At 41.3% G+C, this 26,160-nt stretch overlaps 1 protein-coding gene across 14 annotated transcripts in view; it reads left to right on the top strand.

Moving 5' to 3' along the window:
- Positions 1-26,160, top strand: part of ERC2 (ELKS/RAB6-interacting/CAST family member 2) — a 4,434,974-nt gene that overhangs the window by 1,033,176 nt on the left and 3,375,638 nt on the right. For 10 of the 14 annotated variants that reach the window (XM_069643656.1, XM_069643655.1, XM_069643659.1 and 7 more), the window contains one exon: positions 1,030-1,071. The exons of the other annotated variants lie outside the window; for them this stretch is intronic. In XM_069643656.1, the coding sequence (XP_069499757.1) occupies positions 1,030-1,071 (42 nt within the window). The remainder of the gene's footprint in view (positions 1-1,029; positions 1,072-26,160) is intronic. 14 annotated transcript variants of the gene reach the window in all.

The raw sequence follows: 26,160 nt of genomic DNA, 5'->3' as shown, positions 1-26,160 counted from the left end.
TTGAGTTGCTTTTGATGTATCTAGAGGTAACATTACGATCTCTGCAGTGGGTTATCAAAACACTGTTTATATTTGCCAGCAGTCCCACCCTTTCCTCCGCTTTGTTTCTGAATCCTTCATTGAGGGACTCTGCAAGCGAATTCAGTTCTTTGTGGATAATGAAATGCAACCATAATGTCATCTCGTATTGAAACGGCCTTTTGTCAGCAGCCAGTATTCAGGTGCTTCACTCCATAGAAGGTTTATTCATATGTGCCATTAAAATAAAAGCGGGCGCGAGTACTGGCCAGAAGCTCGGCACATATCAATTTCACCTTTAAGTGGACTATATTTTGTTTGCTCATGTGCATGCTTTTATTGCTCTAATTGCTTCTTTGTGCAACAGAATAATAAGAATTTGAAGATAGCTAATGGATTAGTGCATCAGCCTCTGTTCAGACTAGAACCATATTCAGTGGATAATGGCGACAGTGAACTAAAATGTTCCCACCTCTCTTTATATAATTTAATTGGAGCCATCTCGGTAAATGCGGTCATTGGAATTGAATTTAGAAATGGAGTGTACATTGAAAAATAGTTTTCGATACTCCGACACGTAATGAGCACACAGAGCAAAAGAGCTTTGAATGGAAATCAATATTACCCGGTAGTGGTACGACTGCCATAGATTATGCAATGATCCCAACTCTTAGTGAAATCAATGATCATGCTAATCTTCAGCGAGCACAGCATAGATTTGTCTGCCATGCGGCGCGCCCGCGCGTTGTGTGTGTGTGTCCGCCTGCATGTGTGTGTGTTAATGAGACGCTGATATTTCCTAGAACCTATAAGAAATGCATTTGCAGATTCATTGTGTTAGCCTTTCCGATTTAAGTGGCATTCATTCAGAAAGATACATGAATTATTGCTAAATTTCATTGTGGGCATTCAGGCGTAAATTTCTGCCCTTTTCTCATTAACAAGCTACAGATGGATTTTAAAATGCAAGGAATTGAACTCACTTTTTTTTGTGATTTACCTTACTTGTAGAGATCACCATCTTTGTGTTTTGACCCTGATTTTATATGGCAGGTAAGTTGAAGGTTTTCATCAGGCAATGTGTTTGTGTGTGCGTGTGTCCTGCAAAATAGTTGCATTGCTAACAGTCGACAAGTCTTTTCTTTTTTGCATCAAAATTGTATTTCTATATTGTAGATATTATTATATAATTTTAGAAAACGAAGCAGCGGTCAATACCACACATATATATTTTTGTATATTTCAACAAAATTGACTGTTCTGATAAAATCAGGGTTCATGATGTTTTTAAGTAAACAGCAAAGCTACACAAATTATAGAAAGTTGCACTGGGCTTAACTCACCTGGCAATTATTCATCCACATTTGTCCCAATAATTTATGAAGTATGTTATGTAATATTATTTCTTCAGACATTTACACAAAACCTATAGTATTCTGGCTGCCACATTTCATAAAAGTCTTTGACAAAATGTGAACAATGAAAAAAAAAAGTGTACTTCCTTCTTTTCCAAATGCATTCCACTCCTTTGATAAACACCACCCCTTCGTTTCCCCTTGTTCTCTGCAACCACTCAGTTCATTGCTTTCATACCCTTTGTGTGTTGTGCCTTCTCAGTACGCTCCCATTTTAATAACCACAGATCACGCATACAAATGACAAGTGTTCATTACTAATAACGGACATGCTCATGTCTTATTATTAGACGCACAATTATACCATTGAAATGTGGGTGGTCTATTTGAAGAGTGGATCAGCAAAGGACCTAAGCCACTTTTACATAGTCCCCCATTTCTCTCCGAACCCTCTGCTTCTATGTTTAGGATCTCTTGTAGACCACATTATACCTAGACAATGCTCACCATGAGGTTACAAGCACATACTCCAACCGTGTTTGTGTTTTCCCCTCTTTCTGAGAATTTTCCAGATGATAATGGCATTACAGAGCTGGGGAGAGGGCTATACCAGGTGGTTTTGTCCCATACCATGGTTACACGCCCTCTATTCTGCCTGAGGTCCATAACTCATAGATGTTGTAGGCCAATAACACCTGTAGTAGCCATCCTTCCTGGGCTGTAATGACACATTATTTTACTGAAATGTCTTTAATACGCAATGTAAAAATCAATGCAATCCATTGTCTATGTTCGGTGGTGGACGTGGCTTGTCTCAGATCCAGTACGTTACACCATGGTAAATCCCACATGCATCCATCTTCATCATTGCATCCTTGCACAAGGTTCCTGGTGTAAGTGCTTGGCGTGTTGCTGATGGGGGTGGTCCACATTGCTTGCCTTGTTTTTCAATAAAGAAAACCATGCTTTCTATAAAAAGGAAGGCATGTGTGGCTTGTTTGATACTATGGACTCCCAAGAGAGGTTCAGAGCCACCATTGCAAGGACCTTGGCAATGTCGCTATATTTGATGAAATATATAACTCTTTTAGTAACATTCTAATGGATTTTGAAAAAGGACATTTCAATCATGTGCTATCAGAATGTTATTACATGAACAATCTTACTAGAATACTCTTCTTTGTTTGCTACAATACTCTCCTACCACGTGAATCAATCAAACCTTGTAAATTAAATTCACAAGTGTATAACTCATTTGATTTATATATATTTTTCCATACACTAAAAGGTCTAAGCATGACGTCCTCTAACCCAACTCCTATATTAATAAATGAATGAAATATATATGAGGCACTACTAACTCATATAACTATTGCCATATGTAGTGTCATGTATTGTGTTTAACTCATAATTGTGTTAAACAAGATTGATTCCACACCTTGACCACTCAGTGAATGTGGTCTACTAAAGTTTGCTAATAGATAATGACACCATTTCCAGATCTTATATATGGAGAAACATATTTACATAGTACACATTTCTACATAATATTTGCATCTCAAACGGCCTATTGAAAACACGTTCCTCCATTGGATTTTGACGGCTGGCTGTGTATTTGCAAACCTGATATTGCCACGAACAACATTACCCTCCTTCGTCTTCATACCATTTTCAATAATCAAAGAGGTTCCAGCCTTTGCAACTAACTATCTTTAACGCAGCAGAGTTTCTGCATCTTCTGACTATGGCACCCCCCAAACAAGAAAGTTAAATCCATTTACCATATGGTTACTGGAATACAGCATCAAGATACCAGGTGCAGTCTCTAGGCCCAAATAGCAACTCTAGTCTGAATCAACCAACTAAGCTGAGTTGAAAGTACCACATCCAAGCTCTTTCAAACATGTCAGTATCTACCTCAGCATCACAGCCAATACACACAAAAAGCCATGCGCCGGGTTCTGTGCAACAAGTTGAAGGACTTAATAACCCTGATCTGTGATATTTAATCTAAAAGGAAGTCTCCTAAATGGTTAGAAGTGCTCAAGACATGCCCTCACACAAGGCCATAACTACATTTCAGTATATGTTTATGATACTTTAATTTAATATAAAGTGGTCCTGTGCAGTGATCCGCTGCCATTTCTGGGTTATTAGGAGGATAGCAGAGAGACAGATGTGAAACCTCTGGTATTGATGGGTCCAGGTCAAAGTACCAGGGTCCTGTGTGCTGATCTGCTTTCTATGGGTACGGCAGAGACACATGGGAGTATGTTATCTGAAAGGGACTGCAAGAACTGGTGGATTACAGCACTTTAGATCTGGTTAGCCGCTGATGTCGGAGGATAGGATAGGGCTAAAGAGGAGATCTTAGCCATGGTTTGATTTATGTGGATGTGTGGATGTCTGAGCTTTTAGTGGCTGTCGGCAGGGATTTGTGTGTGTATTGTAAGGTAGTAGGCAAGCCTAGAGCAGTGGAAGATTGTGTAGTCCTTACATGGCAAAATAACCTGCAACACTGCATTCCTAGCACTGACTCCTTGCAGACCGGTTTTATTTCATTTTCTCACATTGCCACTGTCAATCCCTGTCTTTCGGTCCCTCTGTCTCTTTTATAGTTGCATTTTATCTCCTGTTCAACAAGGATCTGAGAATCAGCAGGTGAGGGAAAGGGGCAGTCGGGAAGTCCACTCATTAGCATAAACTACATGCTAAGTTTAATTGGTGGCAAGAACATTTGGTTCATAGAAACGGCTGATTCAAATTTGAGGACGCCAAACACCCAATCAACCTGATTATAATGTTGGTTGGCATGATCAGAGTTGACTTGTACCTCAATAACTTGCTGAGGTGCTGTCAGTGGACTTCTGGAAGTTTCACCCATCAGGGGCAACACCCATCGAGGGAAGCTTGATTCATATATTAACACCACAAGAACACACAAATGTATTGTTATGTTATGATATGTTATGTATTTTTGTACAGCGCACGTATGCCCAAGGGCATCTTGGCGCTAAAGCAGAAGAGACGAGGGAGCAATTGACAGGAAAGAAGGGTTTTCAAAGACCGACGAAAAACCAGATGGTCGATAGTGGCCTGGAGAGCCCAAGGTAGGTCGTTCCACGCCCTTGCGGCTGCCACAGAAAAGGCACGACTGCCCATGCATGACAGTCGAAAGTGAGGAACCGATAACAGATGGGCGGACTGGGATCGGAGAGCGAGAGCAGGAACGTAATGGACAAATTTGTCCTGAAGGTAATCTGCCCCTAGCTTGTAGAATGCCGATGAACCAAACACATGGATTTAATCAGGACCGCTTCTCTAGGGAGCTAGTGAAGATGTCTCAGAAGCAGTGAGATATGACATTATGGAGCATCTGGATCCGATTGATTAAATATCGTGGTTGGCCAAAATAAAGAGAGTTACAATAGTCGGCCATACTGAGGACCAATGCCGCTACCACAGGGGCATGGGAATGAGGAGGAATGAAGTGGAGAACCTTCCGCAAGGTGCGCAGCTTGAAATGGCCAGATTTACATACTGCACCCACTTGCTCTTACATTGACAGAGAAGATGAGAGTTTCACCCCCAGACTTTTTACCATAAGTGAAGGAGGAGGAAACTGGCGTAAAGAGACAGGCCAGAACTCGGGGGTCCAGAAGGAAAGTGGACTCGCTGTCCTGACCACAAGGACCTCAGCCTTGTTACCTTGTGTTACCTTGTTTTAGGCCATTTCCAGTCATCCAGGTACCAAGATCCTCAAGACAACTCCAAAGCTGAGAGGCAGTGTCGGGACGAGAGAGATCCAGGCAAACCAGGATCCGCGTATCGTCCGCATATGAATAGTAACGGAAGCCATGTGACAGAATGAGGAGGAGAGAACGAATATAGATATTAAAAAATATCAGTGACACAGCGGAGCCCCAAAGGACTCCGCAAAACAACTGAATATATTTAGAGCAAAAAGGAGGGATAGAGACTGACTGGGAATGATCAGCCAGGAAGGTGGAGAACCAGTACAAGACTTGGCCCCGCAGGCCTGCGTTCAACAACCAACAACCGAGTGAACAGAGTGGAATGATCCACAGTGTTGAACACAGCCGATGGATGTACACAAGGAGGTCAGAATTTATAGCTCTGACCTTTAACCATGAGATGATCATTAAACCATGAGATGGTCCTTTCACTCGTCTATAAGCATATATTCCTATCTGCCTGTTTGAAATTCTTGGATATTTTCATTGTATTGTACAGCTAGAATTCAAATTTCAAATTCACATGATCAAATGCTTTTCTTTTTCACCATTTTATGATATTACAGCAAGGAAACCACATTGAAATTATGGACAATCCTGTACATCAGTAATAACCAGATAGTATGAATTTCTTCCGTTCCCTTGACAAATTCCACTGGCTTCTTATCAATCACTTTAACAAAAATTGTGTCCAGTTTATTTGGAACCACTTTTGAAAACATTTTCATATAGACATTGATCAAACAAATTGGATGATAACCCCTTCAATCAGCTGATAAGTCACCTTTTTTGTAAACAACAGTGATCAATGACTGATGAAAAACATTTGGCACACATTATTTTATGGTGCTTCATTCATAAACGTGTAGCAACACCTGAATCATTGGCCTTGAAAACGTTAATACAATTCTACAGGGAAGCCATCTAAAGACGACATCTTAGAAAACATAATCTTTTTTTAATTGCACCCACAATTCTCTACAAAATAATGGAGCATGCCAGTTCATTGGCTTCATTACCACCTAATTTAGGAAGCGAGATTGTTTGAATGAACTTGTATATGTCTGAATTTAAAATAAATGTTTAGGAAGCCAGTTAAAGTCCACCACACATGTCAATGGCATTTATTTTTGACTGGAGCTAATAGACAACGCCCAAGACTTTAAAAGACTTTAAAAGGTGGTTAAATGTATGGGCTAGTCCTTTGGAAGCCTTTTCTTCTGGTTCACTTAAAGAGTGGTTGTCACTAAAGTTTATTAAACAGATTTTATGAGTATCATAACCATAATGCAATGCATTGTATTGTATCACGTGCACTTTTATACATTTTCCAGGATGTCTTTGCTTTCGTACCACTCTTGCCTCATAAATAAAGTTTCATGGCTAAATAGCAATAGTTTTCTGCTCCATATACCATCATTTCAACCCATCAATTGTCCCATTTAGGATGTACAATCGAAATTTTCCCATACAGAATTGGTCACTTATTCATGTATGTTACCTTTCACAATAACTCGCCTAAAAGGTATTCTGCCCAAACCCAATGCATTTCAGTAGAGAGACGAAACTGGTTCTAACTTGAAAGATCTCTTAAGCTTAGAACGTATTTCACTTTTTACTTGGATTTTAGGACCTGGCACCATTTGTTAGACATTGATGATGGCAGCTAGGATGACATTTGTCTTCAAGGGATGCTTTATCCTATGTCTCCCTCTCACCCCTCACCTCCACTCAGGAGTTAGAAAGTAATACCGTCTATTGTTTTACTATCTCAGATCAGCAGGAGCCCAGCAAACATACTAGTTCTAAAAATAGTGTTAATTTAAACAGTAAAAAGAAGTAGTATGCGTAAATAGCAAGTACAGATGTTCCAGAGCTGTGAAATTGTTTGTAACAAAAATTATTTGACAGTAAAACCAAAAGTAGCTCAAATCTACTACCGAGTTCACAAAATCTCCTAAACAAATCACAATTTAATCTCCTAAACAAATCACAATTTAATCTCCTAAACAAGTCACAACTTAATCTCCAGGTGTCAGTGATGCGCCTACCAACTGCTTTGTATCTCTTGTTACCAGCTGTACATAAACCTCATTCAAAGACAAATACGTCTAGTTTTTGTGTTTAGAATTATTCATCAATACCTTAATTCTTGTTCATGTCCATTTTCATTGCATGTTTTTTCCAGTAAAATAGATTACATCCCTATTGTCGCATGTCATTGCTACACAATAAGGATGCCAGATGAATCTTGGTGTAACCAGAATACTATACATCGTTAACATAACATACACATTTGTATTAGAACTTGTGTCCGCCGGACCATTTGACAAACATTCACACGAGAAAAATACAATTTATGATTGTTAGCTGATAAACAACAGTTTGGTTGGTATTTGCGCTGCATGTATTTTTGTTGAAAGCAACTAACAGCTATTTAACTATTAGCACAATTCCCCCTTCTAATATCCCTCTGAGTATATGCTCTTTAACTTACCCCACAGTCTAATCCTATGTAGCATTTTTGCTTACCGTGTATGCTAATTTCTTTTTTAAAACAATCTATGCGGAAATGCAGCTCATTTTTTAAAAACCGTTATTTTACATGTCAAAATTGAGATCTTAAAAATGTATGTGTTTGCTGTGTGTTTTTCGTTGATAGCCTCTTAGTTTTTTTAGACGTATGTTTCTAATTACTGTTCCTTTCATTTGATGTTTGAAATGTGGTTGTGCTCTTGAATAAATGTAATGTTTACAGTGGCAGTTGGTTTTCATTCAAGGAAGGGGCATATGCCAAATTGGACCGGAGAGGTAAACAATCCTCTATTATAGCAACGGGTGGTTGGGGGTGCACAACCAATTTTGTTTTTTATTCGTTATATGATGACTATCAAAGGAAATCGAACGGCAACCCATAACATTTGTGAGAAGTTCTCAATGATAGAATTTTAGATGCGATAATACTCAAAAGGCCAGGTGTACCAAGGTATGCAGGGGCATTTCTAAGCTGTACGTCTTGTATGTATCCATTGCCTGATATAAACGCTTTTTGCACAATCAGCACATATGCATGTCAAGTTAGTGAAACATTGTGCCAGTATCCTATGGAGAATGATACTTTTCTAAATTACTGTGGCAAGTGATATCACACACCTCTTTGCTTCTGTTCCAGATTGGCACCAAAATGGGACCTGACTGCCCCCTCAGGTGTTATGTGATGCTCACAAGTATCACAGTACCACCAGTCTATCCCCATCAAAAGGGTAAATCATGCTGAATGTCTCACTTAATGCAAAGATTGTGGATACTGGAGAATCCATGCTCAACAAAACAGAGGTTTACTAATGGCCTGTGACAGGCATGGTGACTTTTGCCCAACACCATTCAAGATGGCAGCCAACTGGGAATACTGTAGATGTTGTGGCAGGGACCAAATAACTGTGAATGACTCTTACAGCTCAACTTGCGTTGTGTTGCCCCCCCACCATTTTGTAAAGGGTGTCACCACCATGAACATCTACATTGGGCTCTGCTACTCTAGCATCTGAACAAACAACTAAACACTAGCAATGTCCTGGCCATAGTTTACATTGACTTTTCCCACACTTGCTGCTTGGTCAGCCAGTAGGGCTGCCAAGAAATCATGTGTACCCAGGTTCTTGACAACAAATACCTACCCAGCAGACATGCATCAAAGTGGACTCTACTGAGTTTAGTTGCCGGAAACCCATACACTATAATGCAACCTCTAGATGCTGGTTAGTTGAGAACAAGGTGTTTTCATCCTTCTTTGGTCAAAAGTTATTTTCATACTTTTGTAGCATATGTTCCCCTGATTAATTATTTGTTTGAGTTTTATACGGTGCCAACCATGAACACAGTTGTTTCGTACTGACACCAAAGCAAAGGGAAGGAGAAAGGAAAAACTGATGTTTCGATCGCGTTAAAAACATTCAGATCAATTAAGTGCAAAGGAGGGATAAGGGCCAGTGCAATTTAAAAATCCTAAAAGCTGTTTAGTCTAGACCTAAGGTAATCCAAAATGTCTAAGGTAAGGAGGTCAGTCTCCTGTTTCTGTTATTTTATGCTAATTTGATTTATGATGCAAAAACTCACCATTGAAGCAGTCTCCTAGCACTCAATTAGCAGAAAGTAATACCTTCCTGATAATGGGCCCAGATATCAACAAAAGTTTAGGCAGAGAATCGAAATGTTTCAAGAGCTCTAAACTGCAAATTATTTTCTTGAGGTTTGAACGCAACCGGAAGTTGTTTTCATACGAGGGCTGTGCTTACCAAGAATGAGCAACCACCCTTACATGCTTTCCTACTTCTCATTAAGCAGATGCCCTTCCACCTTTTCAGCAAAGAATTTTGCAAACCTTATTGTTGACTCCATCACCATATCTGTTTTTAAAATCATTGAACAAATGTATGGTCCCAGCTGCAAGCATAACAACTTCCATAATCTCTCCAATGCTATAAAAGCCTACATTAGATCTAGCAGTTTTATATAATTATCATCCAGTAGCTCGTCTTACATGGTTTTGTAAAATCATGGAACAATTAGATAACACTCACCTACTCCATTTGAATGAAAAAAGTTCTATTATAGACAGTTTCCAATCTGGAGTAGATATGGAACTGAGACTTCACTCTTAACAGCCTGAAATGAAACTTTAGAAGGCAGGGTCAATGGAGATATGACTATCTTAGTACTGGTGTACCTGTCAGAAGCTTTCAATATGGTTGATCACGATACACTGCACTCTGGAAAACTTAACAAAGATTTAATCTCATGCCCTTAACTCATTTAAGTCTTTTTGAATATAGAACCCAGCATGTCAAAATATCCCAATTCCAGTCTCCTCATGAAAAGCTAACATGTGGAATACCTCCTCTTACCCCTCTTCTTCATAACATCTAAGTAAGACCATTGTTTGACATTTTTCAAAGGTTCGGACTCCGATACCATTTATATGCACATGATACTCAGGTTTTTATCAGAATTGACAACATGATTTAATGTGCTTTAATGTGACTAACTTAGAGGTTTGTCTAAGGGATGTCGAATGCTGGAAGCTAGATTATTCTCTGCAAATTAATAGTAGCAGAAGTTATTCTGCACCTGCAATATGTGCCCTTCCCCTACATTATTCAATGTACATTCTGAGTACATCTCCAAAGTAAAAAACCTAGTATTTTATTTTTGCCATGATCTGGATATGGCATCATTCAAAGTATAATTCATTTAAGCTTTGTTTGCTTAGAGGAATCTCTTCTTATATTGATAGCGTGCTATTACCGAAAGTTGCTGCTGCACTTGTCCATTCCAAACTAGATTTGTGTAACTCTTTTTATCTGGGCTTTGCAGAATAGCAATTAGCCTGATTAAAAAAGGTTCAGAACCAGGCAGTTTGGTTGATTTCAGTCTTCATAGAAAGGATTCATTTTCCACAGACGGCAATCTTTCCACTGGCTTCCAGTAAACGTTTGAGTCATTTTTAAAAATTTTCGTTTTTAAGTGTGTGCAAAGTATTGCCCCAAAATACATACAAAGCAAGATCCAATGATACAATACCTCTTGATATCTATGATTATCTGAACAACTTCTGTTGACAATCCCTAGATCTAATTTTGAATCTATGGGTAATTATTAATTTGATATCTCATCCTGAAGCTGTAGAACTGCCTTCCTTACTACATTTGGAGCTTAGAATATTTTTTTTACATGTTTGCAAAGCTCTTAAGAGAGTACTTTTCTGTTAGCTCCCATGTTAAAATGAATTTGTGCTAGCAGCTGCAATCCTGTCACCTTGACACAGTTTAGTCTGCATTTGGCACCTAATAAATCCCTCAAATCAAAACAAATCAAAGGAGGAGTGAAGACTGTGATGTCAGAGTTTGATTAGGAGTATATTTAATCGATTGTTAATGTAGACATGGCCCATATGATGAAAGGCATGATGGACCAGGCATAAGCATTTCATCTTAACATGTTCCCACACAAGCAGCCATTGCTGTCATAAGCGGAATAGTGTTGTGAAGGTTTTTTTTTTGTGCCACTGAAGGTGGTTGGCTCTCCACAGATCTAATTTAATTTGAGGCTCCATCAGAGTGGAAAGCTTTACCACTTTGTGTTTTCTCTTGAAGGGGGCACGCACAGTGTTCTTTGAGCTACATGATCTCAGGAGCCTGGAGGGATATATTACTTAACCTTCTGCCTGTACATTGATCCAGAAGGTTCTATGATGCTGATCATCATCATCATCATTGAATGTAAAGTTCATTCATAGAAGTTTATTTTGAATGTAAAATTCATAAAACGTAAAAAAAAACATGAGCATGTACATTCACAATCCATAGGAATGAACATTTCAGAATATAGGTATGCATATTTTCTTTGTTTTTGTATTTGGTTTATTAGAAACCTTTACAAAATACACATAAGCATGAATATAGGTAAGCATAATTAAAATCACATAACATGAAGTACCCAAAAGGTTTTTCCTAATCTCCAAGGAATTCATTAAACAACATTCTAATTCCATACAGACCCTTGAATCGTGTGCTTGCACAAAATAAAAGGATGCGACTTGACACAGTCTAAAATTCTGTAAGCGTGGATGTGCCAATGAACAACATTTACAGGGTTAGTTATATAAAGTGCAGAAGAATAACATATGCATATTGGATTCAATGGAACTACTGACAAATATGAGCAAAACAATAGACTTCTTATTACAAGGTTGCATAATTATAAATAATGATAATTGATGAAAATGCAATGTATTTATCAATTGTTTAGCATAGATATTAGTTAACAAAGATATATAGTTTTACATATTTTGATCATAATAGTGTTTATGCAGAAGATGAGCTTTAACCGTAGATTTACAGGCCCTAGATTCTGAGAATATGTAATCTTTGATTTTATTGGACCTCTTTAATAGGAGCTTAGATTTAAAATGTATTGGCTCAGGATGGTCAAACAAGGACCCAAGACCAATATCATATAAAGTTTGTTTTACAAAACCCACCCATGGTAAAGCTAGAAACCTCTCTAATATAAGAACATGCATCAGAATCAATTTGTTTAGGTAGGTTTTCTCACTGGCCCAGGTTACTACTCACAAGCGAGCAGGAGCCTACTTTAAATTTAAAGCAACCAGAATCCGATTTTGCTCATAATAAAACAGTCCTTCTGCTGTTGACAATATCACACCCACAATACATTTCAGGAACCTTCTTTCATTTAGAGAAATCACGGTTGTTAATTGCTCAGGGTCATGCACAGTATTGGGAGATTCCCAAGGATTTAGCTTCATACAGTCATAAAGTAAGCATTACTGGTTGCCTCCCACAAGACAAGAACACGTGTGCAATACCCATTTTACACTCATTAGTGAAAGTAGCAACTTATTGTATCTCTAGCCTCTATGAATGAGAGACAAGCTTTAGAAATGGATGCATGCTGCAACAGGCAGCTAAACAAGGGACAGTAATTCAGGTGTGATATGATCATGGGACCTCTGTCAAAGAATCAGCCTGGCTGCTTTATTTTGAATAATCTGGAGATTTGTGATGAGTATGTTGGGAGGCAGACGCACAACTTTTGCAGTATGTAGTCAAGTTGAGAGAGAACCATGACAGAAGTCAATTGAATGCTTTGGGTCATGTTCAAGACTGAAAGAAAGTGTCTACAAATTGGGTGTACAAAAAGGTACTTGTTGGCGATTTCTTGGATATGAGAGTAGAAGGAAGAAAACATTTCACAGATAAGAGGGTAGGAGGGCCTAAGGTTGATGGCTTTATTAAAGGCAGAGTAACTGGAATCGAAGAGCCAAAATGTATAATCTCCATCTTTAGAGTGTTAAGGCACAAGCAATTGTAATGTAAGTAATGGAGAAAGAGTAGACTCTTGACGGAGGCCACAGTTTAGAGTGGCTGGTTTGAAAACAAATAGACCTAATCTGAAGAGTCATGTAAGATTAGAAGGGGGGAGTACAGCTTCAGGGCTGTACCTGAAATGCAAAAATATGTTTGAAGACTAGTGAGGAGCACAGCATGGTGAATAGAATCAAAGGCTGCTGAGAGGTCCAGAAGAATGGAAATAGTGGGTGTGGCAAGGCAGATTCCTCTTGATACCCTGATTCCAGATTGCTGGTCATCTAGGAGGTTCTGATATTCACTATAACCAAGCAATTGCTGATAATTCACACACTTTTCAATGATGTTTCCAATGGAAGTGGTATTTGTGACAGGGCAGTCATTTTTCAAAGTGCTTGGGTCATTATGAATTTTTATAGAGGGGAGATGAAAGGTTTCTTAATTGAATGTTGGAAGATGCATTTGCCAATAAGATCTTGACATAGTCCAGGTGCAAGTGGGAAGAGGGTCTCCTTGATCGCTTTAGAGGCACAGGTCAACTTCTTCAGAAGAAGCTTTTTATTTTTTTAACTAGAGCCACCAGATCGGTTTGGGAGATTATTGAGAAGGACGAAGATGTGGCAAAAATCCTGGGATTAGACACAGGCTAAGCAAATGATCTGACAGGCCAAAGATAGCTTGATTGATGGAGCCAATTTTATCTATAAAGGAGAAGGTAAGGGATTCAGGTCAAACTTGGTTGGCTGTCAGGGATGAGGTAGATCTGTGAGGAGAAATAAGTGCCTTGGAAATCCTCAGCAGGTGGATTGGATGCTTGGCTATGTGAGAGAGTTTTTATTTCCAAGGCATGATAGGCTTTCCCATGAATTAGGCAGGCCGTTTTATCAGCAGCCTCTTTGGCTTGGTGACAACTGTAATCTCAAAGGCTCTCTTTCTTGTTTTAGTAGCTCTACTTCAGAGTCCAACTAGAGCTTGGTTTCCAAGGGTCGCTGGAGCTTCTTCTTAATAACAGGGGCCAGACATCCAAGGATCTTCTGAGTTCCTGGTAAAGTTTGATAAAAAGATGTTCGGTAGACCTCAATTGACAGTGAGATTAATTTAAGTCTCTCAGAAGAGGGCATGGGCCACTCTTTTCATTAGTCTCACATAAATAGATCCAAAGATCTGTGATGAGGTGGGTGTGATTTAGTAGATTTGCCAAGCCTTGAATGGTGAAGGTGATGGTCATTCCAGAGAAAAGGATTAGCAATGTTGTTTGACAGTAACATTTGTGAAGATGAAAGGATGGCATCTAGTGTGTCTCCCCAGCATATGAAGAACTTGAGGCCAGATGTTCACGCCCATGGAGTCATAGATGTTAAGGAATGTGAGGGTGTGCTTCTCTGTAGCTCAGTCTAGCCAAATATGGAAATCTCCAAGCATCAGAATCATAGTCAAGGTGGTTTGCAAGATGAGAACTTGCATTTTCCCGTTGATCAAAAAATAGAGATGGATCACAAGGGGTCTGCAGATGGTGAAGAAGTTGATACAAAAGCTTGGGTTCAACAGAAATGCGGACACGAGGAATTCAAACGACGTGATGACACTAGTGCATATTACATTGGTGGGAACACAGGTGAGGGAAATCAGAGCAGCACCACCTCTGGGTTTGGGCACCCTGTTACAGACCTGAATGTTACATCCCTTAGGGTTCAGGGTGTCGACACAGCAGAGTAACTGTCAGAGACGCAGGTTTCTGTTAGGGCTAGGAAGTCAACTTTCAGGTTCTCTAGCAATTTGTGAACATTCACTTCATGTTTGCCCTTTGAGAGTGTGCTATGTTTCGCTAGGTTTCAGTGAGGATTAGACTTCCAAGGTCTGGAGAGAAACGTTAGTAAATCAGTTTCATAGCTGTGAAGGTGGAGGTAGATAGAGCTGGGAATCGCTGTAGTACTGGGAAGTTCTGATTGGACATGGCAGAATAGAAGGAAGAACAGTAGTTTGCGAGGAGGGGGGACACAAGAGAGGAGACCAAGGGAGGAGGAAAGGGGCGAAGGACATGAATAACGTAGTGAAAGACTAAGATGGTCTTGTGACTAATTTGTGCCAGGATAATGTCATTCTTGTATATATTGAAAACAGATTTTCAGAACTACGAATGGTCTAACCTTTCCCTTCATTAATTTATTTGTATCCAATAGGAAATAGTATGCTGCACATGTGGTATTCCCAGGCCATTGAGGCATAAAAGAGAATTAAGATGTCAGTAGCAGTCTCTTTACAGGAGATATTAAGGTCAATGATCGATAACACATTTTCACCAAGATCAGTGGCGCTTAATACTTCAGAGAGGTTAGATAGCTACTAGATTACTATGAATAGTTAGACACCATTTTGATGACTTTACATGTATGCTATTTCCAGGAAGGATCACACCAGTAGTATGTGGCTTTTTGGCCGTAAAACATCATATCCTTATGAACATGTCACTTCCTAGGACAAAATGCCAATTATTAAGTATGATTTTCACAATTGGATCCCTAACCCTGTCATTGACATGCCTATTCACAAAATTAAATGGAGTTTCACAAAGAAAATTCATAATTTGTTTTTGAAAAAATCAAATAGTGGTCTTAAATAGTACATTCTTAATCACTTTTATCTCTGGATCTTTGGCGTTCCTGTTGTTTCATTTTTGAATTACCTTACATCCTCATTCTGAGGATTTTAGCAAACAACAACTGACTAGAAATACACCCCTCAATACCTTGTAAACAATTCTGTATTAACGCACGTACATTAAACTTCGGTATTCATTGTTTCCACATACAGAGGGCACTATTGGTATTTCAGTAATCTATGCATAAGAAGCTCTTGCTTGAACGATCTGCTGGTTGAGAGCCATTTCCTTCTTGTCTTAGAGCTAATGGGAAGCCAATGTTTTCCCAATGAGGCATATCTTGAGTGTAGGATTTTCTTAGATATTATAACCGCCATAACCCCTAGTTATAGTTCACCTGCTTCTTTGAAAACATAATGTAATAGCCTTACATTGGTTGGAATTAATCAACCATCTGCTGTAGACCAGTATAATTCTCTGAATAATAAAAGTGGCATCTTGCCAGCCACCTACATTAGGTACTATATGCGGGACACATGGTCATTTTCAGCCAGTTAACCTTCCACAAATCAAAATGTTCCATCTTTGAGGTTGCTATCTCATTGTGTTTATTTGTTTATAGCATCAATAATGTGTTAACACTTGTGGTAACACCACTTAATCGCTGTAAACCCCCTTGTGCACATTCTGAACATGGAGGAAGTGAGTATGAGAGTGTGACAAAATGCATTGCATGCACTGCAGACTCAACCATGTCTTGGCGCTGTTGTTCTTATTCCTAGGTTCTTAAACAGAGGTTGTTGGGTTCAGAACTGATGTAAGATGAACATGTGTTTCATAGTCGAAGCCTGCAGACTCATCTCTAAAGAAGCACTAACATTAGAGAATGGACAAAAAGGCCCCAGTTAAACGTGTTATCTATTGGCGTGCAAGGATTGAAACCAATTCAATACTTTTGGTTCTAAGAGTATGATTCGTCACTGCAATTTGAGAAGATTTCTTTTAAAATCAAATGGTATCGAAGGTAGTAGAGAGGCCCAATATTCATAGTAAGGTTACTATGCTCCTGTCTGCTGCATGAGTATTCAAAATGGTGAGTTGCAGAACTTCAGTTATATATCACATACTCAGCTCAGTTTTAGACCAGGTATTCGCACGGCAGAGTAGGCCTTGAACTTTTATTAGTTGGTGACTAATTCTGTATTTGTTAAGAGGGAGTCCATATATTTAGCATTCATGGACTTCTGCACTGCCTTCAAGAAAGTGAATTGGGGCAAACTTTGGAGGGTACTCAGGTCCATGGGCTACCCATCGGGCCTATTGTCAAAATTACAGTCCAATCATACTCACAATAGAGCATTTGTTAGATCTGGAGAGAAGGGCCAGTACACTCCCTTCTTTGATGGATCCCTTGGACTCAGACAGGGTTGTGTGCTGGCCATAGCTTTGTTTATACTATACATTAACGGTCTGGAGAGGATGTTACTTGAGATTTAGACCGATTTTCCAAGATTGGGGCACAGGGGTTTCCGAATTTCGTCTTACACGGATTATACGGTTTTAATTGTGCATACTCCCAAGGGTCTACAAAAATTGATTTCTGCCTACAGCCAGTTCATGACAGACTTAGATTTAAATGTCAATACTACTAAGTCGGCACTCATGTTTTGTGCAAGAGGCATGAAAAAAGTGAACACGACTAGGATGTAATGCAAATAAGAAGTCATCCCATGGTACAGGCTTTTGATTACATAGGAATGAGATTCTTGACCCCTATGACAGAAAAAGCTTATATTGAGAGTATGAGTCAGTCTTTGGCGTGAGGTCTCCCATTTCATATCAATGTGCCAAGGTCATCCTCTGGATATGACTCTCCAAGTCTACACACAAGGTGGTTGTTACCTATGGAGCCTCACTTTGGGGCTATGCCAATATCCCGGATTTACAAGTGGCCCAAAATGAATTCCTTAATTATCTAATAGTTCTACTGCGATCAGTGGCAAATGTCTCTGTTCACAAGGAGCTGGGCATCAGTTTTATGGAGGATTACTGGGCCGAGAACCCCCTACTGCATTGGTTACATCTATGGGCTACCCCGAGACCACAGATCACACATTTGATAATTAGAGAAACTTCAAAGAAGGAACATCACTTGGGAATATTTGGATGCACTATGTGAGATCGAAATTGGCACATTTTAATTTATACGCACTGTTTGCACCATGCACTTTATTGAGCACTGCTCAACAAAAGTGTTATGGTAATCAAATAAAATTGTACATGAAGGTACAACGTGAGAACAAAGAATTGCAAATTCCAGCAAACAGGAGACATGCAATTTATATGAAGGAAGATTTTTTTTGTAATTATATTTGACCCAGAGCCATCAGCCGTCTGACTGGTGGGTAATTACCAGAGCATGTTTTGATTGTGTTGGCCTGAATGCGAATACGGCCACATGGCAAACATCGGAGGGTATCACAAGCTGCCCTACATGTAATGCTGACCCGGAAGATTAGCTCCATTTTCTTTGCTTCTATCCAGCACATTTACGCCTCAGAAAAAGGACAATTTGACCAGTTTTAAGACAGCTAGCATTTATACAATGTCGGCCGGTAATTTATTTTCTATTGGCAATCGATTACTACTACGTTGCATGGGCATTACTGCAGTATTTAAAGAGGGCACTAGTAGAAAGAAACATTTCTGTGGGCCTTTTATCCTGAATGATTTTTATGGTTGAAATTGTTTGGTTGTTATATACATGTATGTATGTTTATGGATTATTACACACGAATACATGATTTTATGATGATGGTGATATCACATAAAAGCAGGCGGACACCCACTTAGTGAAGACTATGAAGTGTGAAAATTGGCCAACCACATTTTCAGGCAGCATAGTGGAGGCAACATAACCCCATCATGTTCCTGGGTGATAGATGTTATCTGGTGGTACAGGCTGACCATATCCCTGGTCCCATTTTGCGGACTGGTATGGAAAAGGGACAGTAAAACAAGAGGGGGCGGACTGCTCCTGTAATTTATGGATTTTGATCTTGGTGGCATGTGACTTGGTATGTTCTTCCACTTCGTGGCCCAACACCCTACATCAGGGGTGCACAACTGATTTTGACAGAGGGCCAAAAGTACCTTACATGAGGGCTATAGTGGGCCGAAAAGTAAAAGTGGGCGGGGCGGTAGGGGGGACATGTCAGGAGGCTTTTTCAACCCCCAATTTGTATTAAACACATGGAAAAAGATGTTTTTGAGGGGTAACGATTTTTATTGCATTTCAAACTTACATTTTGTACTACACATTTTCCATTGCTATCATTTATTTCGATTTAGTTATTGTATATCGTCTGTTTAATTAAATTATATATATTTTATTGACCCTTGATTGGACATTCCGTTATTTTGGACTGCTATAGTTTGCTGTTTGGGTTACCCAAGAGGAGTATGGCCTTCGTTGAGTCAGGTTTCCTCAAAAAAGCAAAGGATGTACATCTCCTAACTGTGCCTGTTTTAGCTTTATTATTGAGTTCACTCTTGGAGTGCAACACTATGCCCCATGGCTGCCATGCCCAACCAAACACTATGCCCCATGGTTCCCACCCCCAACTTAACACTATGCCCCCTGTCCCTCACCCACCAAGCAAACACTATGCCCCCTGTCCCTCACCCACCAAGCAAACACTATGCCCCCTGTCCCTCACCCACCAAGCAAACACTATGCCCCCTGTCCCTCACCCCCAACCAAACATTATGCCCCCTGTCCCTCACCCCCCAACCAAACACTATGCCCCATGGCCCCCTCACCCCCCTAACCCCCAACCAAACACTATGCCCCATGGGCCCCTCACCCCCAACCAAACACTATGCCCCATGGCCCCCACCCCAACCAAACACTATGCCCCATGGCCCCCACCCCCAACCAAACACTATGCCCCCTGTCCCTCACCCCCAACCAAACACTATGCCCCATGGCCCCCTCACCCCCAACCAAACACTATGCCCCATGGCCCCCTCACCCCCAACCAAACACTATGCCCCATGGCTCCCACCCCCAACTTAACACTATGCCCCCTGTCGCTCACCCACCAAGCAAACACTATGCCCCCTGTCCCTCACCCACCAAGCAAACACTATGCCCCCTGTCCCTCACCCACAAAGCAAACACTATGCCCCCTGTCCCTCACCCACCAAGCAAACACTATGCCCCCTGTCCTTCACCCACCAAGCAAACACTATGCCCCCTGTCCCTCACCCCCAACCAAACACTATGCCCCCTGTCCCTCACCCCCCAACCAAACACTATGCCCCCTATCCCTCACCCCCAACCAAACACTATGCCCCATGGCCCCCTCACCCAAACCAAACACTATGCCCCATGGCCCCCTCACCCCCAACCAAACACTATACCCCAAATACACTCTCAAGCATGCACCCATACAGACCCGAACCCCCGCCCCCAACGCAGCACACACATTCTCAAGCATGAACCCATACAGACCCGAACCCCCCGCCCCCAACGCAGCACACACATTCTCAAGCATGCACCCATACAGACCCGAACCCCCCACCCCCCAACTCAGCACACACACATGCACCCATACAGACCCGAACCCCCCACCCCCCAACTCAGCACACACACATGCACCCATACAGACCCGAACCCCCCACCCCCCAACTCAGCACACACACATGCACCCATACAGACCTGAACCCCCACCCCCCAAATCAGCATCACACAGACCCGAACCCCCCCAACCCCAACTCAGCACACACACAAACATGCACCCATACAGACCCGAACCCCCACCCCCCCAACTCAGCACACAAAAAACATTCAAATCAAAACATTCATACACATCCGACACCCACCCCCACCCCCGCATCTCAACATACACACAAAATACACAAAATACATTCAAATCAAAACATTCATACACATCCGACACCCCCCCACCCCCGCATCTCAACATACACATAAAATCCATTCAAATTCCAACATTCATACACATCCGACACCCACCCCCGCATCTCAACACACATACAAAATACATTCAAATCAAAACATTCATACACATCCGACACCCCCCCACCCCCGCATCTCAACACACACACAAAATACATTCAAATCAAAACATTCATACACATCCGACACCCCCCCACCCCCGCATCTCAACATACACATAAAATGCATTCAAATTCCAACATTCATACACATCCGACACCCCCCCATCGCAACATACACACACAAACATAAAGTAAAACAGACCCGACACACAAACGCAAACAGACCACTTACCGGAGACGTGCTGGAAGGCAGGTAAGCAGGAACGCTGGAATCGTACCAAGGCTGAAATGCCTTCCGGCATCAAGCCTTATGGACCACGCCAGCCGTAGTGCTGGCCCTCCATTGGGTCAGCACACACACACTATGTGGCTCGTAGGAGCAACGTGGCGTAGGAGCAACGTGGTGCATGTTTGCTGAGCCAATGATGGCCAGTGTTTTGTCTTTGTGCCTCGCGGGCCGGACAAAAGAGCATGGCGGGCCGCAACTGGCCCGCGGGCCGTATGTTGTGCACCCATGCCCTACATGGTGGTGGCACCAAGATATATGTTAGCTCTTGAAAAGGATCAGTTTGCCCAGGCAAAGTCCCTATTCTGGGTGGATCCCTTCTTATAGGCTAGATAGATATTCCTATGGGTCTGTTGAAAGGTTGCAACTATGTCAGACATGTATCATCCACCTTTAAATGCTCCATATCCATTTCCCTTGTACCCAGTTCCTTAAGACATACATCATGTGCTACCCATATGTTTTCTGTAAAATAATTGGCTACCTACAAACTCTCCTCCAGATTTTCTAACACTCAAGGGATCTACTGGCCTGCTACTTGACAAGGCCCATTTCTTTTTATGATTCCTGCTGCTCGCCAGCCTTCACAGCCTTGACTTTTGTCATTTTCCGGCTTTGGTGAGCAGGTGTTCTAAGGAGATGGGGGATGGTGGTTGCCTGTTCTTCTCATTTTCTGTGGCGTACAGTAGTCCGTTTGGTGCCACAAGAACCTGATGGCCATGTAGGAAGTTTCATGGGTTGTATTGATACATTTCAAAAGATTTTCTGACAATCTATTGCATGGCCGCACTAAGTGGGTCCTACATTTTACCTTGACTGCCACTTCGGCTTACAAAACCCTAGCCCAGGTGTCCTTGCTGCCCGAGAAGATCTCCCATAGGCCATAGTTATTGATTGGTGATCCCTTCTGCCTTATATCAAGTTGCTTTTAAGGGACATCCTAAAGGCTGTGGTCTCCTTGAGTGTGCCTTGTATTCTGATTCTTCCCCTATTGATGGTTAGTTCCCAAAGCATTCCCAACTCAAGATTCCCTCTCCCTCTCCCATACACCTTTCTCCTCACCCTGCCATCCTTCTTGTTCTATCTCCAAACTCCTCCTCTTGAATCTTACTGATCTCCCTCTCTCTCCCCTGTCCTCACATCTCTTGTCCACTGTTTCACAACTCTCACCCTGTGTGTCCTGATCTCTCTCTATACTCCCTACTCCTCTTTATCTCTCTCACCTCTCCCTTCATGTCCTGATCTCACCACACTCCCTACGTCTGGTATTCCCTCTCTCTCTTCTCTCCCTATGTGTTATGATCTCACCCCACAGCTTACCCTTCTCTCTTTCCACTACTTTTAATCTACTCTCCAATCTCCACCCCTTCACAACTTCCACTACCCTCCTGACTCTCTCATTACCACAGCCAGTCACTCAACCACTCTTTTGCAGCATCTTGTCTCCACCGTCGGGTCTATTGGCCTTCCAACCTCACCTAAACATGCTTCAACCTGGTCTTGCCGGTCTGGTTTTTTATAGCCCAGCCAATCCTGTTCTATTGCTCCTCCCATCTCTCATTGACTTTCCCACATCACATGTCCTGTAGGCCCAATCACTAGCTAGATTTTTCCCTGGGGTTTGGGTTATGTCAGAAAAGTTTCAAAAGGTCAGCTTGTTCCTGCCCCCTTTTTGGTATACAGTTTGTTCTTGCAGTGTCAGTCTTCTTTCATCTGTATGATTTTGTGCCCATGCTCGCTCATGGTCGGTCCTTTGATGTGGATTTGTGTTTCATTGAACAGGAGAGTTAAATGTCCTGTACTACTCAGTTAATTTCCGCAGCTCTGCTCCGGCTCTTCTCAGTTGCTGTCTGTACTTTAGTGAAACAAAGGAATTAGAGCTGAAAAGTCCTCTTTTTTAGGGGGCTGTGTGGCAGAGGACTACTGTGAACCAGGGTATTGTGATCACTGGTTCTTCCCTCTCTTTATTCTGCTTTTGAATTACCCATTCTTTGGTAGTATCACATTTTAAGTTCACTGGCTTCAAGGTTAACTTTGTCTCATAATTATTGCAGAGACGAGGTGGCTGTATGACCTAGCGATTCCCACTTTGAGGCTTCCAGTAACCCCTGGCCATATTTTGTGGGATTGGACGTTTCTGGGAGATGTTGTACTAAAGTACAGACATATATAGAGAAAAGTGCCACAGGAATAGCTACCCGCCTAACTAGTTACTTCCACACGCGAGCATGAGAACATCCGGCAGCCACAGGGTTAGACCCTTGTGAAACGACCACAGCGTTCGAGCGTGAGAATTATTGTCAACAATTGTTCACAAAGATTGTGCGAACATCGTATCCAGACACTATTTTGACAAGACACGCGCAAATACGTCCGTGGCTTGCCAAAGTTAACAAAAGTACATTTGGCTTTTGTTGGAAAGTTCTAATTATTGTGAAGACTCACAGTACGGACAACTAAATCTCGTCCAGATTTACACCAAATTTGAAGCCACACACGTCCATCAAGCAATTGAAAGATTGCCATTCGTGAAGGGCACCAACCAATGAACTTCCTTTGATATTTCACTCCAAGTATTTTTATACAAAGTCCTGAAGACGGGTCCAGCACACATCCGATAGCATCTCAAAAATTGGCTACAGAGTGTTTTCTCTCGTTTAATCAATGCTGCTAGGACCTAGAAACACACTTCTCGGTGTTGACAGACAGAGTCATGGACTAGCTAATTGTAACTTGAGGTTATATAAAACATGATGTTTACCTCACACCTTTACTAACCCCACAATATCATCACTATAAGATGATTGTGTTAAGTTCAAAGAAATAGTTTCTGGTTGAAAACATTGACTTTCACTGTATGTTTTTTACGTGATGTTATGTATAATGCATTTTTTGTCTTTTTTAACATAAATTCTACTGAGTGTTTTGTATCTACAAATTAAAAATGTATATCTCTATTGTTTCTGTCGCTACTAATTAACCAACATGAAGGGTAGCACTTCGTGCAACTAAACACACCTAGCACGTGTGTAGGGGGGTAGCTGTTCCTGTGGCACTTTTCTCTACATATGTCTGTACTTTAGTACAACATCTCCCAGAAACATCCAATCCCACAAAATATGGCCAGGGGTTACTGGAAGCCTCAAAATGGGAATCGCTAGGTCATACAGCCACCTTGTCTGTGCAATAATTATGAGACAAAGTTAACCTTGAAGCCAGTGAACTTAAAATGTGATACTACCAAAGAATGGGTAATTCAAAAGCAGAATAAATAGAGGGAAGAACCAGTGAGCACAATACCCTGGGAAACGGGAAGAGACTAAGTTCAACTTGAAGCCAATGAACGTAGAGCATAATAGCACAAAACAGCAAATTACGGAGAAGCTGAGTAAAAAGAGAGAAAAGATAGTGACAACAATATCTTGGGAAAAGGCAAAAGAAGTACAACAGATGCAAGGTCAATGAGAACAAAGTAAACTGAGTTATAATAAACCAAGCATGATAGCCGCCCCAAACAACACATGTATTCAAAGATATGCTGAGAACCACAATCACAAGGGTAAAACTTAGAAGAGATCCATAACGAGATTCCTAAAGAAAGAGGCAAATTCACAGGCCCATTTGAAGAGTTACAGAGACTGATCAAAGAAGTCACGAGAGGCTATTTAAGGATTCTATACTAATCTACAGACTGATACTAGAAGTATCCTAAGGAGAAGGGAGTCATTCCTCGTACCTAAGTTAGTTTATACGGTGGTAGGGTCAGTTAGGGTAGTCTTCAACAGCTGGTTCACATTGACCCATTGGGGGTTAAGTGCACAGGTGTTTGCTCCTGCAGGGGACCTTTGTCCCTGTGTTCTTCACTGCCTGCTGCTGCTTTGTGGTGCCCCGCCCCCTCCAGAACACTCATTACTGCTGCAAACCCTTGTGAGGGTGAAGCGCGTGGGATTTAAGTGCATGGGTGTTAGCACCTTCAGGATAGCTCTGTCTCCACTTTATTCACTGTTTGCGGCTGCTAGGTGGAGCCCCCCCCTCCAGAACACTCATTACTGTTGCAAACCCTCAAAGGCGCAAAGCCTGCCGGAGTTAAGGGCTTCAATGTTTTGCGCCTGCAGGGCAGCACTATCCCCACTTTCTTCGCTGTCTGATTCTGAAGTGTGGAGCCCTTCACCCTCCAGAACACTCATTACTGATGTAAACCCACACCAGGGTGAAGCCTGCAGGGGTTAAGGGCGTGGATGTTTGTGCCTGCAGGGTGCTTGCATGGGGGTGCAAGATGCAACAGTTGAAGGTAAGTTTTTTAAATGTATTCATTTATTTGTTTTGATTCATATTAGAACCTTTACTGTAGAGGAGGTGCCAAGCTTGATTCACACTCCAACCGCCCATTTTGAAGTACCAGGAACATTCATGCCGAAATATGTGACGTATGATGAGCAAATAAACCGGCAGAGAGCCGCAGTTGGGCTCTGTCCAGTACCTATCAGAAGAACTGCACCTGTTGAAGTACCGACACCTATGAAAACCTGGACAGTAAGGTATCCATTGAGAAAACCATATTGATAAATGAGACAAAATGAAGATTGTCAGAATGTAATCCCTGAACAAGCTAAAAAGATATTGAAGGAAGACGAATGGTGACGTCACAAGAACCCGGACTGACTCACATGTAGAAGATATAACGACCTGTGAATGATGAAAAGAGACGAAACACCATTGATAAGTGACATCCTGAGCCTAAAGTGAAATAATTGATGTCAAGCTGTCAGAAATGATGCCACATGCGTGATGAAGATATTCAGTTATTTTAAACATGTACATATGCAAGGAACCGCAAGAAGCACAGAAATCGTGAGGCTTGCTTATGCTTAGTAGTAAATATGCAATTAGTAGTAAATAAGTATACTTCCACTATGGACAAGAGCAGAATCAACCAAAGGTTACTAAAGGTCTCAAGAGGAGAGCTTTGCAGCGAACAAATCGAGAATTAAAGACGGAGAGAAACTCAGACGAAGGCAAATCGTGCGAAGGAGCAAAGGTCGTATCGGCTGAAATAGACCAACAGTGGATACAATTTATGAAAAGAAGAAAAGAGTATCCTGTTCAGAAAGGTCAAGATAAGCCACAGATGGCATATGGCTGGCAGAATTAAAATCAAATACACAAATTGCATGAA

Source organism: Ambystoma mexicanum, chromosome 2p (genome assembly GCF_040938575.1).
Source record: "Ambystoma mexicanum isolate Mex_15411 chromosome 2p, UKY_AmexF1_1, whole genome shotgun sequence".
Classification (NCBI taxonomy): domain Eukaryota; kingdom Metazoa; phylum Chordata; class Amphibia; order Caudata; family Ambystomatidae; genus Ambystoma; species Ambystoma mexicanum.
The sequence above is the reverse complement of the archived record's forward strand: the minus strand, read 5'-3'. Positions and strand labels throughout refer to the sequence as shown.